Genomic DNA, 17,085 nt, shown 5'->3' with positions numbered 1-17,085 from the left:
GACTCTAATTCAAGTTTTCTTTGTAAGTGTACCTGCACTTATGTCAATGCCACACTGTTTTAACACTACAGCTTTATGACAGATTTGGGTATTTGGTAGTATTGCAAAAGAAAATTGGAAGCAGATGGCAAGACATGTGAGGAAGAATTTTTTCAAACCCATTGCAGCAGGGAAGAGACTGAACTGCGTTCTCCTGAACAAAGGGCAGGCGAGTGTGCAAGGTCTGGGCTGAGCTGGGGCAAAAGCCCTGGAGGATGATGGCAGTGGGTGCTTAATGTGACTGTGCTGTCTGTGTGTGTTAACCGCCCCTTGGCCGATGAAGGCTCCTACTCTGCACTGGAGTCTGGGAGACAGGGGCACTGGCTTTCTTGATCATTGCATTTCAAAGGGGTGACTCCCAAGTCCTTGAGAATCTAGGCATTCTTGGGTTGTAGAATTTTTACATGTCAAAGGAGCAGAGGAAGAAACTGTTAAAAGGGCAAGTTTCTGAATTAGATACGCTTAAGAAAAGGGAGGTTGGGCATATAGTCTAAGTGTAGTCAAGTGGAGGGGAACCCTAAATCCATTCGGCCAGGGTGAGCGCTTCTCATTCGCTTTCTACTTTTGAAATATTTCCTTGGTTATTTTGCTCATTTGCATTTTTGCGTAATCGAAGAATCAGATTGTCACTCCTCCCAAATGCTATGGTCTTAAGTGGATTTCCCTGAATGTATGGATTAATTCGTGGTGAATTCATATTTTTATGATAGAAAATGTTTCAGTTCATTATGGAATAGCCTTCCACTTATTTAGGTCTTTATTTTCTCTTAAGAATGTTTTATGGTTTTCAAAGGAACCTTTTATGAGGTTTAATCCTAGGTTTTTAAAAAATTAAATTTGTTGGGGTGACATTGGTTAATAAGATTACATAGGTTTCAAACATACATGTCTGTGATACATGATCTGTATGTTGCACTGTGTGCCCACCACGCACAGTCAGATCATCTCCTGCCACCATGTATTTAGCCCCATTTACCCTTTACTACCTCCCACCCCCTTTTGCTCTCGTAACCACCCTACTGTGTGTGCCAGTGAGTTACAGTTTTATATCCCACATGTGAGTGAAATCATACAATCCTTAGCCTTTTCCAGCTGCCTTACTTTCCTTGGCATGATATTCTTTCTCTGGGTCCATCCATGTGGTTACAAATGGCAGTATCTCATCTTGTCTTATGGCTGAGTAGTATTCTGTTGTAGATACGGACCACGTCTTCTTTCTCCAGTCATTGAAGGACACATAGATTGCATCCATGTCTTAGCCAACATGAATACTGCTTCAGTGAACCTAGAAATGTGTATATTTGTGTGAATAAATGTTTTCAAATTTTTCTGGCAGATACCCAGAAGAGAGATTCCTGGGTCTTATGGTAACTATTCTTACTTTTTTGAGGAAATGCCATGCTCTTTTCCACAGTGGCTGCACCCGTCTACATTCCCACTAGCAGTGAATAAGGGTTCCTTTTTTTTCCACGGCCTCTCCAATAGTTGTTATTACCGGTGTTATTGATAATGGCCACTCTAACAGATGTGAGGTGGTATCTCATTGTAGTTTTGAATTGCATTCCCCTACCAGCTAGAGAAGTAGTTAGTATGCTGTTTAGTTTTCCCACCCAGCAATGGCCACCAGCGGACCTCCATGGCATCCCCTCTGGGCCTCCACCTGACCCTGGGATGAGCCGCAGAATGTGCCTTTTGCCCAGGGGAGAAGTGTTTCTGTTGCCCGAGTCCTCAGATTGGCAGATAATGTGCTCTGCAACCAGACATGAAGGGTGACTGGAAGCGAGCTCTGGCAGGTAAAGGGGAGGCAGCCAAGCTCCGTGGCTGTGTTTCTCCATCTGGAATGCTGATCACCAGACAACCTTGGCCTTACCTCTGTGCTTTGTCCCGCCCTGGTCACTGGGCTCAGCTGCAGTTCCTGCTGCCCACTCCTGCAGGAATGCTGATTATATCGCTTTGCTCCTTCTACTGAAGGGAGTGCCAGGCACACCTGATTCCTCCCCTCTCCGGGCTGAGCCCTGAAATGAGCTCTGGGCTGCACAGCTGTGTCCGTCCTTGACTCCCTTCTTGCTTCCCTGGTTTGCACCCGCTTGCCCACCTTTCGATGTTTCGATGCGTGGATCTCTCAGACATGTTTATGCATTGCAGAGGAAATTCTTTGTTGTATTTTACCTGTTCAAACTGTTGAAACTTCAAGGGGAGAGACCAAGGGGATCTCTCACGCCACCATTCCTCTGTCCCCTATAAGCATGTTCCATTCCTAGGTATTTGACATTTTTGCTGTTGTTGAAAATGGTATTTTATAAAATTTCATTTCCTATTTGCCCGTTGCTGCTATGAAGAAGTGCAACTTGATTGTTGTTCCTTGGCCTTGGATCTGGAGACCATGCTAAATTTACTTATGAATTTGAATAGTTTTATCTGTAGCATCAGTCTGGTGTACAAATATAGGTTACTTATGAGCCATTGCAGTTTTCATTCTCCCTTTCCAATTATTATTCATTTTATTAATTTTTCTTGCCTTATTGTGCTGTATACTAAAGGAAATGAGATTATTGTTGATATCTCACATTTTAGGTCTCAGAGGTGAGGCTTTTCATAAATCACCATAAAGTGTCATGTTTCCTGCAGGTTTGTTGTAGATGCCTTTTATTCCTAGTGTTCTAAGAGGTTTCGCTCTTACCGAGGCTGAATGATATTAAACCCATTTGTCAGTATCACTCGAAATGATCCTATTAGTTTTCCCCTTTATTCTGTTAATATGTAAAATCACATTGCTTCATTTCCTAATATTAAAATAGCCTTGCATTCCTGAGATAACCCAAATATGGATGACATGTATAATTCTTTTTATTTGTTGCTAGATTTCTTTGCTAACACTTACTAACACTTTCATATAGAATTCTCCCATTGTGTCCAATGAAGAGATTGGCCCACTGTTTTTCTTTCTTGTAATATGCTTGCTAGGTTTAAGCATCTGATTTTGCAGGCTTGGGAACTTGCCATTTGTGCCTGGAATTCTCTATATGGGGAATTTTTTTTCAATAAAAGATTTAATGTGTTTAATGGACATAAGACTTTCTATTTTTGATTTTCATTTTTGATCTCCAATTTCCATTTTTGGTCACTTGAACTATCATGTGTCTTTCTTGGAGTTTGTCTGTTACATCTAAAATTACAACTTATCATGTAAAGTTCTTTTCGGTCCACAGAGTACTCACTGATATTTCTATCAGTGTTTGAAATTAAGAAAATATTCTATTAAAAACTATGCATTTCTAGCCTCCTTGGAAAAAGTACATGATTGAATGGTCCCCGGCCTGTTCTAGTTAATAGCTCTGCCTTAGTGTGAGCTCTCCATTTAGCTGCAGTCCACATCACTCCCCATCCTCTTACTCCTAGATTATTTGGGGCGTGTTTTCTATATATACAGTAGACTTGGTGGTTTATCATGGCTGGAATAGTCCAATGCCAGCAGTTAGAATGAAGCATAAAGGAATATATGTTTTCCACTCATTTGATTACAAATAGATACATATTGGAGCATACTCCTGGTTTAAAAATGTAAAAGCCAAAGATTTCCCAGTCCTGTACGAAATGTGAGTCTTAAGAGACTGTAGGTGGCATATGAATACCTAGTAATTTTAGTGTCATGCCAAAATGTTTTACTGTATTCTGTATTAAAATTCTATTGCGCTCTACATTTATTACGTCTGGAAGCAAAACTAATTTTCCATCACTTCATCTTGAAATCCTTACCAATCACAAGCTTCTCCATAATTCATCACAGTTTTCGGAGCATTTTCACGTTTGTTAACCTCTGTCCGACCCAGCAGTGGTGTAGCTCGGACAGTATGAGACCAGGGACTCGTGTCTCTATTTCACTAATGGGAAAACTAAGTAAGAGCAAGACTTGAGAGTTTCCTGACACATATTAGCAAGTTAGGCAACTGTAGATCTGGGGCACGGATTCAGGCCGTCTGCACTTTAAGCCCAGTGATGGGTAGCAGGTGAGCCGATCCAGAGATTCTGCTCTGAGGCAAATGCCTGTTCTAAGTATTAAAGGTCTAGACCTTGATGTACAGAGGACAGGGTTTTGCATGTGCCTCTCACCTCCTAGAGGTCTTCAAATTCCCCATAAATAGCTCTGCTGTTACTAGAAACACCGGTAGGCAGTTATTTCATGAAGAAGAAGAAGAAGAAGGAAGAAAAAGGTTCTAAGGCAATACTTGGGGGGAAAGTGGCATGTTGATGACTACAGTGGTGGTATTCAGCTTTGAGACATTCATAGACTGTGGGAAATGTATATTTTACTCAACAAGATAGGCCAAGCATGTGGTGAGAAGTCCCCCTCAAGAAGTCCAGAGGCAGAAGGCATAAAACAATAAGGGGCAGTAAAACCTCAAGCTAGCGAAGGGTACCTGGGAATGCGATGAATGCTGGGAAGACTGCTGTCATTCTGGAATGTTCCTTGGGATGCTTGCTCTGTATTTTCTCGTATCCCAGTTGAATCGACTGGTGGGAGCTGGAGAGTACAAAGTTTATTAAGCTGCCACAGAACATTAAATAATAGCCACAAATACTCACAGCAACAACACAGCCTTTCTAGATTTATTGACTAGCACTTTATGAACTCATAAAAATAAATAATATATGGAACTGACTGTAACAATGTGGAAGAACACGCTTCTTCAAGTTAAAAACCTCAGTATATTTTTAGCATAATCACCAAGGCAGAATTTCATTAGCGAATCAGGCAGGTGTGTTTACCCTCTAAAAGATAAGTCCTTGGAAAGAGTGCATGTTCTTGATCTGGAAAGTGTATTTTCTGATTTGTGTTTAATATTTTAAACAAATAGAGAGTTCTAATGTCAAAAATGCTTTTAGATTAAATTATCACATTAGGCTTCAAAGCCTTGTCAAGTGAGTTAGATAGAACTATTTTGTTAAATCAAGTCAAACTCTTGGTATATTTAATTGGAAAAGGTCCAAAAATGGATTCAGCATCTGTACATCTCACTGTGGGTTTCACAGCAGAAAGTACGAGGCATATACATATTACTCTGTATAGAATTACAGCTTGAAGGAAACCATTTGTAACTTATATTTTTTACAAACATATTCGGTATCTCAAATAAACCTCGTCATAACTTCTACCTTTCTTGATGCTACCTGTTCAGATGGATCCGCCTAGAAAATATTAATATATGATTCAAATAATACAACTGTAATTAGCATCATGACAAAAATCCATCTACTCCTAGGTGGCTTGGAGACCCACCTAATTTTTCAAAAATTGGTTTAACCAATTTTTCAAAAATTGGTTTAGTATGTGTTCATAAAGGGAGTCCTGTCCATGAGTAAAAAGTGGGTAATGGACATTTTACTACAGTATTAAAGTGACCATGTACTCATATGCAACTGAGTCACAGTGAGTTTTACACACATATATATATATATATATACACATATAAAATCTTATATGTGAATGGCATCATGAAACCATGTAGCCAGATGGTTCTGAGGGTAAATCCCAGGTACTCAGTCCAGCGACCTCTGTGGTCATAGCCAAGCTGCTCAACTCACCTGACTGTCAGTTTTCTCATCTGTAAACTGCACCTTCCAGAGCAACAGCCATGAGTTCCTTGAGGTCATTCATGACTTATTACAGCATTATTTAATTTTAAATTTTTTCCACATTTAAAAAAATGTTCAAGTACACTTTTCTGCCTCCCCCCCAGCCCTTCCCACCTCCCTCCTGCCTCCACACCCCCCCCATTATTGTCCATGTGTCCTTTATACTCGTTCCTGCAAACCCTTTACCCTTTTCCCCTAAAATTCCCTCCCCTCTCCCCTCTGGTCCCCGTCACCCTGCTCTCTATTTCAGTGTCTTTGGTTATATTTTGCTTGTTTGTTTTGTTGATTAGGTTCCTATTACAGCACTATTTAAACCTTAGCCGAACAATCTTTTCAGAGAAATTTCCAATAAGTGTTTGTTTGCTAATACATTTAGAACATGTCTGCCACCCTGGACCAAGCAGTAGACGGTGAAGGTCTAAGGCATGCCATTTTGTTGCATTCTGCTTCAAGTTAACAGTTTGTGAAAACACGCAGAACTGAGAAGAGAGCCATGGACTTGGCTAACCATTAGTCACTAGTACTCTGCTCCGTGTCTAGCCTCCCAATGGGTGTTCCCTTACTTCTTCCAATGAATTATTTGATGTTTTTTCTATTTCCTCATTAGTAAGAGTAAGTCGCTTATCCTTTTGAACTGTATAGTTGTGTATAAAGAAAGAAAGAAAAATCCAGAAAGAAGTGATTTTTTCCAGAAGCCTCATTACACATAAAATTCATTTAGCTGGGAAGCATATTCCAGAGTCTTAAACTGCAATATGCAATAAAACGAGATGGGTTGCTTGTTACCTCCCTCGCTTATAAATCCCACTTGCTGCCGCATTGTGTGGACCGTGGCACATAATTGCTTCTTCCTTAGTGGATGTACTCCTGGGAACACTTTCTCTCTTAACGCCCTTCTTGTTGGGCACCGTTTAGCTATCACGGTCTATCCCTGGCTTCAATAAATTCAAGGGTCAAGGTACTTAAGTTTTACATCCCAGGCTTGTCAGATTTTCCTCATTGCCTTTATCCAAATGTTCTTTTGATGGCCATTTTTTTCATTGGCTTTGAAAAACAAACTGAACCAAACAAAGGAACTAGGATGAGAAATGTCCTTGGCATGTATAACAATATGAGATGTGAATTAAGTGGGAGAGAAAAATCCTCCCCATTGCAAATCTGAGCAAAGATGATAATGGAGTTGTGATTTAGCCCATGAAAATGTGTTAAGAGTAAGTGCACTGACCTTTAGCTTCTTTTACTGCTGAAATGAAATTAGGACATAAATAAAATTTAATTTCTTCTTATCACATCATGAGATACTGTAATTTATTTTTATTTGTGCATGTTGTTTACCTAGGTTTAAAAATATGCATTATTTTTTAAACGCTTATGAGTTCTTAAACGGAAACTGGGAAAAACACTAATGTTTTTCTCTAGGGAAGAGGTTTCTAATCCTAATATAGTGATTCGTTGAAAAAGTTATTTAGCTTCCTCTCAATCCCACTCAATTCAATTCCTTATACTTATGTAACAATTTGGTTACATCCCTCTAGGCAATGATAAGAACCAGCATCGTTGAGTGTTCAAAGAGCAGACTGATGACATTCCAATTTCTTAGCTCCAGCTTCTGTAATTCAAATTGGGGCCCATATATCTAAGCAATAAATGAATAATTCTATTAAGTGCAAGCACTATGTACACCTATTTATATTTGTGCATATGGCGTTACAAAAAAATCTACCTGTGGGCAGACATGTACAGCTTACAAGCAAGCAATTTCTGATTCACTTATCTCGTTTTACTCAGATTAGTACAAAGCACCATGCCCACATAATAACAGAAGTGATTTAGATTCAGTTCATTGAGAGTTTTCTGAGTAAGATGGGTTTAAGCAGTATAATGTGTTTCTAAAAGATATGTATGCTCTCTTGTGTGGGAAGTCTTTAAAGAAAAATATAATTGAAACTTCAGCATCTATTTGTAAAGATTTAATAAGTACCTTTCTACAGTGAGTAAATTACATGACCCTTTGTGGTTCTTGGAAGATTTGACATAAATACTATAATTAAGCCAAATGTAAATAACCACCAATACTTACATAATTTGCTTCAAATTAAAGTTGCTCTCCCATACATAATCTTGTTTAGTATTTGTAGCAATTCTTTAAGAGGTTAGTATGTTTATTTTCTTTGGGAAAGGATAAATAATTTAGCCATAAATTTCCTGAAAAAGTCACTTCATTTCATTGGGATGTGTTTGGAAAGTAATGCCTGTCCCTCAAAAATTGCCATAATTATTGTAAGAAAAATGATATATTTAAAGTGTTTTTGTAATTTGAAAAGATATAGGCACATTAGTAATTTGCATAATTGTTGTAGCTAAGATTTGATTCCAAGTTGTTTGACCCTGTACACTTTTATCTTCTCCACATAAAACAAAATAGTACAGTGATAATGTATTTGTATTTGGGAAGTTGAATCATGATTAAATCATAATTAATGATCTAAAACCCATTCTTTTTGAACAGTTTTAATTAGTTTTAATCTGCTAACTGAAAATGTCCCCACTGTAAGTATATCTTTATGTGAAACAATTTTAGTTATGTGAGACATTTTATAATACCATGGAATTAGCCTCTCTTAAATATGTCCTGTTTATGAGTTGTACAAAATACCATAATGAAATACCATAGGCTGGGTAGCTTAAACAGCAGAATTTATTGTCTCGCAGTTCTGGAGGCCAGAAGTCAAAGGTCAAGGGGTCAGCAGGTGTGGCTTCTTCTGAGGCCTCTCTGCTTGCCTTGCAGATGGCTGCCTTCTTGCCATGTCCTCACGGGGTTTCTCACTGTGTGTGTACACCCTGGGGTCCTTCTGTGTGTCCAAGTTTCTTCTCATAAAGATACCTGTCAGACTGGATTCGAGCCCACCCTGAGAGCCTCATTTTAACCTAAAGGCTCTATTTCCTAATACAGTCACATTCTAGATTAAAGGTGGGCAAAGCTTCAGCATATGCATTTTAGGGAAACACAGTTCAATCTATAACATCTCAGTTCTGTTAATTTGGGGGCATACAGTATGTGTTCAATTAATGTTCGTTGTTAATATAAATTCATGGTTGATGAATAAATGAATAGGAGACTGTAATTAACTATAAATTAAATTAAATATTGGATGAATTTTACACCTGCTCAATGAATTATCAGAATTATCCATTATAATGTTTTGAATACAAAGAACATTTATTAACATTCTTAAAATAGTTGTTTTAACTATGCTGAGTCCACACCTAAAAGAATATTTAGTAGTTACATGTACCTCACTCATATACTGAAAAAATTAGTGTGAGGTGTATTGTATTAAGACATTTTGGAATTTCTATAAATGTAACAATCTGAAGCAATTTAGTATCTGTACGTTGTGGGGGATTCGTTTTATAGTATGTTCTCCACAAATAAATAAACTGTAAACATCCATCTGTGAGATTAAAGACCTCAGATGCTGCATCTGTGGACACTCCATTTGTAGTACCAACAAGCAGATGCTGTATCTATTTTGAAGTGTCAGTTCATTTTCTTCCGTCTATAAAGGTGATGCTACAGTTTCCGGTTACCCCTTTCCTGTTTGACTCCCAGCTCCACTGGGGTTGGAGGGTTGTAAAAACATCCCGCAATTTGCTCTTTTATGTTTTATCACCAAATCAGGCAGATGGTGTACTTTATGGCTAAGGGGTAAGATTTTTCTCTATTTGAAGCTAAATTTTTTCACAACTAATTCATTAATAGATATATTACATGCCATTTTACCTGATGCAAACTGACATGACTATTAGCAGTTCACTAAAAGAACTTCTATGGTCTTTTAGGAAAAAAAAAACCCACACCTACCAGCTTGTAATAATTAAATGGCTACTATGGTAGGATTCACTGATTTACAATAGCACATTTCCTGTGCATATCTTGGATCACTATTTCAGTGCTGTGACTTCTGCCATGAACTAATGTAGTGGAAGAGGAGTAGAGCAGAGAGTGAAATCATATAAAAAAATGAAAATCAGTTACATTATGCCGAAAGCAATATGATTTTTGACACTCCTTAAGAAAAACTGAAAACTCACTGTGACTGAGTTGCATATGAGTACATGGTCACTTTAATACTGTAGTAAAATGTCCATTACCTACTCCTTACTCCTGGACAGGACTCCCTTTTTGAACATGCACTAGATGAAACAACATTTTAAAAAAGATTTTATTTATTTATTTATTTATTTATTTATTTTAAATATAGTTTTTTTATTATACCATTACAGTTGTTCTATTCCCCCCTTCATTCCCCTCCACCCACACACTCCCTCCCCCACCCTTCTCCCCCCTTAGTTTATAACCACGTGTCTCAACTTCTTTAGATTCTATATTTCTCCCGCTATTCTCACCCTCCCCCTATCTATTTTCTACCTACCATCTATGCTATTTTCTGTGCCTTCTCCCCCCTTCTCCTCCTCCCACCCCCGTGTTTCTAACCCTCCATGTGTTCTTCATTTCTATGGTTCCACTCCTGATCTAGCTGTCCTCTTGGTTTGCTTTTGTTTTAGGTGTGGTTGTTAATAACTGTGTGTTTGCTGTCCTTTCACTGTTCATATTTTTCATCATCTCTTTCTTATATAAGTCCCTTTAGCATTTCATATAATAAGGGCTTGTTGATGATGAACTCCTTGAACTTGACCTCATCTGAGAAGCACTTTATCTGTCCTTCCATTCTAAATGAAAGTTTTGCTGGATAAAGCAATTTTGGCTGTAGGTCTTTGGATTTCATGACTTGGAATACTTCTCTCCAGCCTCTTCTTGCCTGTAAGGTCTCTTTTGAGAAATCCGCTGACAGTCTGATGGGTACTCCTTTGTAGGTGACTGTCCACTTATCCCTTGCTGCTTCTAGGATTCTCTCCTTCATTTTAGTCTTGGCTAATGTAATTATGATGTGCCTTGGTGTGTTCCTTCTTGGGTCCAACTTCTTTGGCACTCTCTGAGCTTCCTGGATTTCCTGGAAGTCTATTTCCTTTGCCAGACTGGGGAAGTTCTCCTTTATTATTTGTTCAAATACATTTTCCACTCGTGGCTGTTTCTTTCCCCCTTCTGGTACCCCTATAATCCGGATGTTGGAACATTTAAAGATGTCCTGGAGGTTCCTAAGCCTCTCCTCATTTTTTTGAATTCTTGTTTCTTTACTATTTTCTGGTTGGATGTTTCATTCTTCCTTCTGGTCCACTCCCTTGATTTGAGTCCCATTTTCCTTTCCATCGCTATTGGTTTCCTGGACATCTCCCTTCATTTCAATTAGTTTAGCCTTCATATGTTCCTCTAATTTGTGACTAAGTTCCTCTAATGTGTGACTGTACTCTACCAATTCTGTGAGCATCCTGATAAATAGTGTTTTAAATTGGGCTTCTGAGAGGCTGGCAATCTGTTGGTCGCTTAAAGTTATTGGCTCTGGGACTTTGAGTTCTTGCACCATCTTTTGGGCTGTTCACGCCTATTAAGTAGCAGGAACGGAGCCCTAGGTTTTCACCAGAGCAGGGCAACTCAGTCGCTGGGTTGTGACGTTGTATGTGGGGGCGGGGTTAAAGAGGGACAATGGCTTCCCTCAGGCGCCCGCCTCCGCGACCCCCACCAGCACCGCAGCCACCACCGTCACCAGGGCCACATGCCCCGCTCCACTGCACGCGAGTGTGCCACCGCTGTCAGCCCTCCACCACTGGGTTCGCCCCCTGTGGCCTGCGTGGTCCATCTCACTGCGCGCGAATGTGCAACCTTGGTCAGTCTGCCCCGCACCCCGACTAGGTCCGGGCTGCCTGCGCTCCTAGGTCTGTCCTTCCCGACCCTGCTCCGCTGCTGGCTCTGCCTCTCTTACCGTCCCTGTTGAACGGTTCGTAGCTGTCGGACTTCCGTATAATTTGGTTTTCTGGTCTCTGGGTGTGTCTTAGTTGTCCAGAACTTTTGTTGTATCCAAACTTGGTTGTGGGAGAAGGCACAGTGTTTCCACCTATGCCTCCATCTTGGCGGAAGTTCTCTATTTATTTATTTTTAGAGAGGGGAAGGGGAGGAGAAAGAGAGGGAGAGAAACATCAGTGTGTGGTTGGAGGGAGAGAAACATCAGTGTGTGGTTGCCTCTCGAGTGTCCCCTACTGGGGACCTGGCCTGCAACCCAGGCATGTGCCCTGACCGGGAATAGAACTGGTGACCCTTTGGTTTGCAGGCTCATGCTCAATCCACTGAGCCGTACCAGCCAGGGCGAATTAAACAAATTTTTGAAAAATTAGGTGGGTCTCCAAGCCACCTAGAAGTAGATGGATTTTTTTCGTGATGCTAATTACAGTTGTATTATTTGAATCATATATTAATATCTTCTAGGCAGATCCATCTGAACAGGTAGCATCAAGAAAGCTAGAAGTTATGATGAGGTTTATTTTGCATGCCAAATATGTTTGTAAAAAATGTAAGTTACAAATGGTTTTCTTCAACCTGTAATTCTATACAAAGTCAATCATGCCCATCTTTTGAGATACTTCAGGTTGTTTCTTCATTGTATAAAGCCATTTAATTTCATTATTTTTATTGCGGTGGGATTGGTATATATTTGTTTCTGATGTACAACATACTAATTTGATCTTTCTATACACTACAAAATGATCACCATGTCATATCTAGTTACCATCTATCTAGTTTTACAGATCCAATATGTCTAGAAAAAGAATTCTCTTATTTATGAGAAAGTCAAAATGAGTTGGTATTTTAGGCTCTGAAGTGCATCATAATGGAGTTGAAGTAAATAATATATCTTTGTCACAAAGCATTTCTTTTGCACAGAAAGCACCTTACAACATATATATTCCTTTCTCTAAAAACTATTGGTACCTTGTTTATGTTATACATTACAATAGCATGTGCCCATACACATTAGTGACAAGCTAAAGATCTGGCAGTTAGTACTCAGGGGATATTACAATTGTCTCACTAGAATAGTTTCGAGATACAGACAGTCATTTTAAACACTTTGTAGTCATAATCCAGATAATTGTTAAAATCCACATGGGGATATAATTTGTCACTAATGGTTTTTTTCTGTAGTCAGGATCTAAACAACCCTAATGATACAGGATCACTTCAAATAAGGGCACGGTTAGGTGTTTTGCTTTTATTCTTGGGTATATTTTCTGACCTAAGAAAGATATATATATATATTTTTTTACATATTCTGGATTCAAAATCATCTTTAATTCTGTATTTATGTCTTTGCTCTCTTACATTTACTGTGGAGACATTTCAAATAGTGGTATGATAACTGCTTCAGACTTGTCATATGTATCTCTGCTTTTCACTGTAAGGCGAGTGAGGGAAATACTGTAAGGCAAGCCAAAGGGGCAGCGCTTCTCCGTTCTCTGCAGAAGCTGGGGGGTGTTCTTCACAACTCCTAGTAAACAAAGGAGACAGCACATTTGATGCTTTCTTAAGTCACTCCTGCTATTTTGAATGGAATTCAATGAACAATGAATTGTCTGATGTCATGGGGGGGTTGTCTCTTTTTCAGGTCCTGGGAGATCGGTGGGCAAACATCTGTCGGTGGACTGAAGACCGCTGGGTGCTTCTCCAAGACATCCTTCTGAAATGGCAACGTTTTACTGAAGAACAGGTGAATCATGTGTGGGAAATTGTACCAGGGAGAGCCATGGAGAGACGTTAAGTGAATAAATGATGAAATGTGGTGATCGACTATAATAATGATTTTCTTTGGGGGAATTGTTTTCTTTCAGTGCCTTTTTAGTACGTGGCTTTCAGAAAGAGAAGACGCAGTGAGCAAGATTCACACAAGTGGCTTTAAGGATCAGAGTGAGATGCTAGGAGGCCTTCAAAAACTGGCTGTATGTATTTTTTTTTTAAGCTTTCAGTTGTTTTCTTTTAAACCCAACCGTTTACCTTAACACTGTTACTTCGGCACTCTGTTCTTTCGATCTTATAACCAAATGTTCATTGCTCTTGTTCAGATCAGCGGATTTCACTATATCACATTGTTACATTTCTTAATTAAACCAGGCAAATCTATAGTGTCTTAGCTCAGGCTGCTATAACACAATGTCATAGACTGGGTGGCCTAAACAATAGACATTTCATTTTCCCATTTCTGGAGGCTGGGAAATCCATGATCAACGTGCTGGCCTTTTGGGGAGGCCCTTGGTCTGGCTTTCCCACCGCACCCTTTGCCTGTGTCCACACATGGTGGACATTGTGGTGCCTCTTCCTTTTCTTAAAAGACCACTAACCCCATCTTCAGGGCTCTATTCTCATGGCCTCAACTAAGCCTAATTACACCTGCCCCAAACCGCCTCCTCTTGTTGTCATATGCGGGGGATGGGGCGGGGGGGGAAGCCTTCAATGCCAGAATTTTGGAGGGATACGAACACACATTCTATGAGATACAGATAGATGTTCAACCTTGTTTTCTCCAACAAAACTGTACTCTTGACAAACTATAGCCTACCTGAGATAGGACTTCAGTTAACATTTGTCAAAGTTAACACTAAGAAGTAGACATGAATATTCCATACAGTTCTAAGCAGAACCGTTCTAAAGTAATAGACTTAAGTAGATTCTCTGAGAATCATGAGATCATTATCATCACATATAGTGGGCTTTTGCCCTAGTTTGGGAAGCAAGAAAGAAGCGTTAAAACAAACTAGTGTCCTTGACGATAAGTGCCTGTGTGTTGAGAAATAGAAGGGGACTTGGGCAGTACTGAAGCCATAGGGGAAGGCCTCATTGAGACACTGTGGGTTGAGCTGAACCCTAACAGTACTGAAAAAGGTCTGGGAAACTTCTCTTTCACTGTGAATCTTAGGAGGCCAATCTAATATTAAGCTTTATTGTTCAAGTGAAATAGCACACCATTAGGATTTCTTTTTGATTTTTGATGGATCAGTTCTATTAAGTGCCAACCTGATGTCACCTCGACTATAAAATGAAGGTCTGCTTTAAATAATGTTTCATAATTTTACCTAAAGGATTCTATTCATCTCTCTATTGACATTATATACTATACTTTGAAATAATTAAATCATTCACTTAAAAAGCTGTTCTTCAATAAATGTCCCCTGTTAAATTTGTTAAATATGTAGATGTATCATACATTTTTTGCTCCATAGTTACACATCTCTAGGCTTTTAATTTAAAATAAATTACCTTATATATTGCTGGTTATTACAAGCTAGCTTGTTATTGGTAAGAAATCATTTCTCAAAGAATGCATGTTTTCTTGAGTGATAGTATGATTAAACAGAGGCTTCCCAAAAGTTTATATATATATAAACTTTTATTATATACATATTATATATATATATATATAATTTGTATATATATATAAAGAGAATGCAAAAATGTCAGTGATATATTTGTAGTTTTGTTCTGAAGTTGATAAGGAGCCATTGAGAGTTCGATGACAATCATGTTGGCATTTTTGGAATATTCTTTGGCAGTGAGACTTTCGGTAATAAGGAGACCAATTCAAAGAACTGATGTAAGATATCATTGGGTGTGAAGAGGAGGTAAGAGACAAAGTTATTTCAAGAGAGGAAATCGAGGCCCAGGAAACATCGCATGGCCTGTATGTAAGGTGTCACAGAACATTAGTAGCCACATTAAAATGAGCACCAAGACATCGAGACTCAGGCGCACACTTTCTAAGCTGTCTCCAAACTCCTCACATCATTTGATTCCTTGACAAAAACTAACTGTAATGGAGAACTGTTGTTTTGAACAGTCATGCCACTGTTTTGACATTTTTGTGTGTAAATGACTTTATTAGCCTTAGGGCCACGAAGATGCTCTCTTGGCAAAGTCTCAATAATTTTCCAATATGATTAAAATTCAAATTATGTCACCTTACTTGTGAACAAAGTAAAAGTATGTTATGGATAAGTCTTACCATTTAATAGTTTAAGCCAATTAACAAAACCTGACAGCTGGTCTAGAATTTGAGGTAAAATTCCCCTGCTGACTCGGGCAGTGAATAAGAATTTAATGTTCATTAAAATATGTCACAATCTGAGACCCAAAACAGGTACCATCTGTCACCACTTTCTACTATATACCCAGGTATAGATCCCATGTGCTCTTTCATTTAAAATCAGTGTAATTTGTTGGAAATATTATCACTAATAACCCAGGGGATTTTTCTCCTACTTTTTGTTTGAGGCAGAAGATAAGCAGTCACGAATCTCATTTTCTATTGATCTGTCATTTCACCCAAAATTCTGTAGGTCTGTTTTTTTATGGCTAAAATTGAAGCTTTATTTGTTGACAAGGATAAAAGGAAAAGGAGAGAAGAAACAGTGGCTTTTATGAGGGGCATTTGAGGACTCACAGGAAGATGTAGGCTGTGGCGGGAAGGCCCACCTCCACCAGAGCCATGTTCCTGGGGAGGTGTGCAGGGCACACGAAGGACTGCACACTCCTCCGGCTATTGCCAGGTGATGCAGTCCCTGGCTCATGGGGTCTGCAGCATTTTGGATGAGGCATGAGACACATTCGCATGGACTAGCGAGTCCTATGGAGGAAAAGGGACGGCGCGGCCACTCTCTCAAGGGGAGAGCGCCTTGGACCACCTCAACCAGTCTCTCAAGAGGAGAGCGCCCCAACCCTTTGCCTTGACAAGTTTTTATTGCTTTTCTGGGCACATGACACGATGGTCCTCATTTACTGTGCAGAGGTTCACTTTAGGTGGTTCCCTTTCGCAGAAAATGAAGGAGATGATGCCCTAATCACATCACAGAAGAGGGATATTTGCAAAGGCAAAGGGAAAAGTGGTTGAACTGGTTACACTCATCCTTGGAAGGTTTAGCACAGACTTCAGGAAGTTACTTTAAAGATATGCGGTAAATGCTTGCTGCCTCAATTCAAGGTGAGGGAGTTTTAGCAAAAAGCAAATCTCAAAGCAGCCTAGGTACAATACAGGCCTGATTCCCCACAGGAGAACTTATCTGTTGGCATGGGTCCTGTCTGGGTCCACACCACACAGAATGGTCTCCTATAGCCAAGGAAGGCTTGGCTGTCCAAGACAGCCTGGGGAAGCTTGGCTGTCCAAGACAGTGTAATGCTCAGGCGCCACAGGAGTCCTGTGGAATGCAGACACTCAGGGAACTGTGGGATCAAATGGCACAGACGGAATGCTTATAGGAGCTCAGCAAGCCCATGGTCACGGTGCTATTTCACCAGGACTTCCGACCTTGATCTTAGTTCCTGTTCTAACCCTCAACGAACTCATCCAAATAGAGTCCATGGTTCCCAAAGTGTAGTCCCCAGACAAGCAGCATCAGCGTCTCCCGGGCACTTGTTAGAAATGCAGATCCTCAGGCCACAGCCCAGCCCCACTGAGTCAGAAACTCTGGAAG

The 17,085-nt window shown here is 39.7% G+C and overlaps 1 protein-coding gene across 1 annotated transcript in view; it reads left to right on the top strand.

Moving 5' to 3' along the window:
• The window catches only part of DMD (dystrophin), a 1,607,686-nt gene that overhangs the window by 423,762 nt on the left and 1,166,839 nt on the right, over window positions 1–17,085 (top strand). Inside the window, exons 13-14 of the mRNA XM_037050278.1 lie at window positions 13,233–13,334; window positions 13,456–13,563. Of these exons, the coding sequence (XP_036906173.1) occupies window positions 13,233–13,334; window positions 13,456–13,563 (210 nt within the window). The remainder of the gene's footprint in view (window positions 1–13,232; window positions 13,335–13,455; window positions 13,564–17,085) is intronic.

Source organism: Sturnira hondurensis, unplaced genomic scaffold, assembly GCF_014824575.4.
Source record: "Sturnira hondurensis isolate 20B ecotype Veracruz unplaced genomic scaffold, ASM1482457v3 Scaffold0006693, whole genome shotgun sequence".
Taxonomy (NCBI): domain Eukaryota; kingdom Metazoa; phylum Chordata; class Mammalia; order Chiroptera; family Phyllostomidae; genus Sturnira; species Sturnira hondurensis.
The sequence above is the reverse complement of the archived record's forward strand: the minus strand, read 5'-3'. Positions and strand labels throughout refer to the sequence as shown.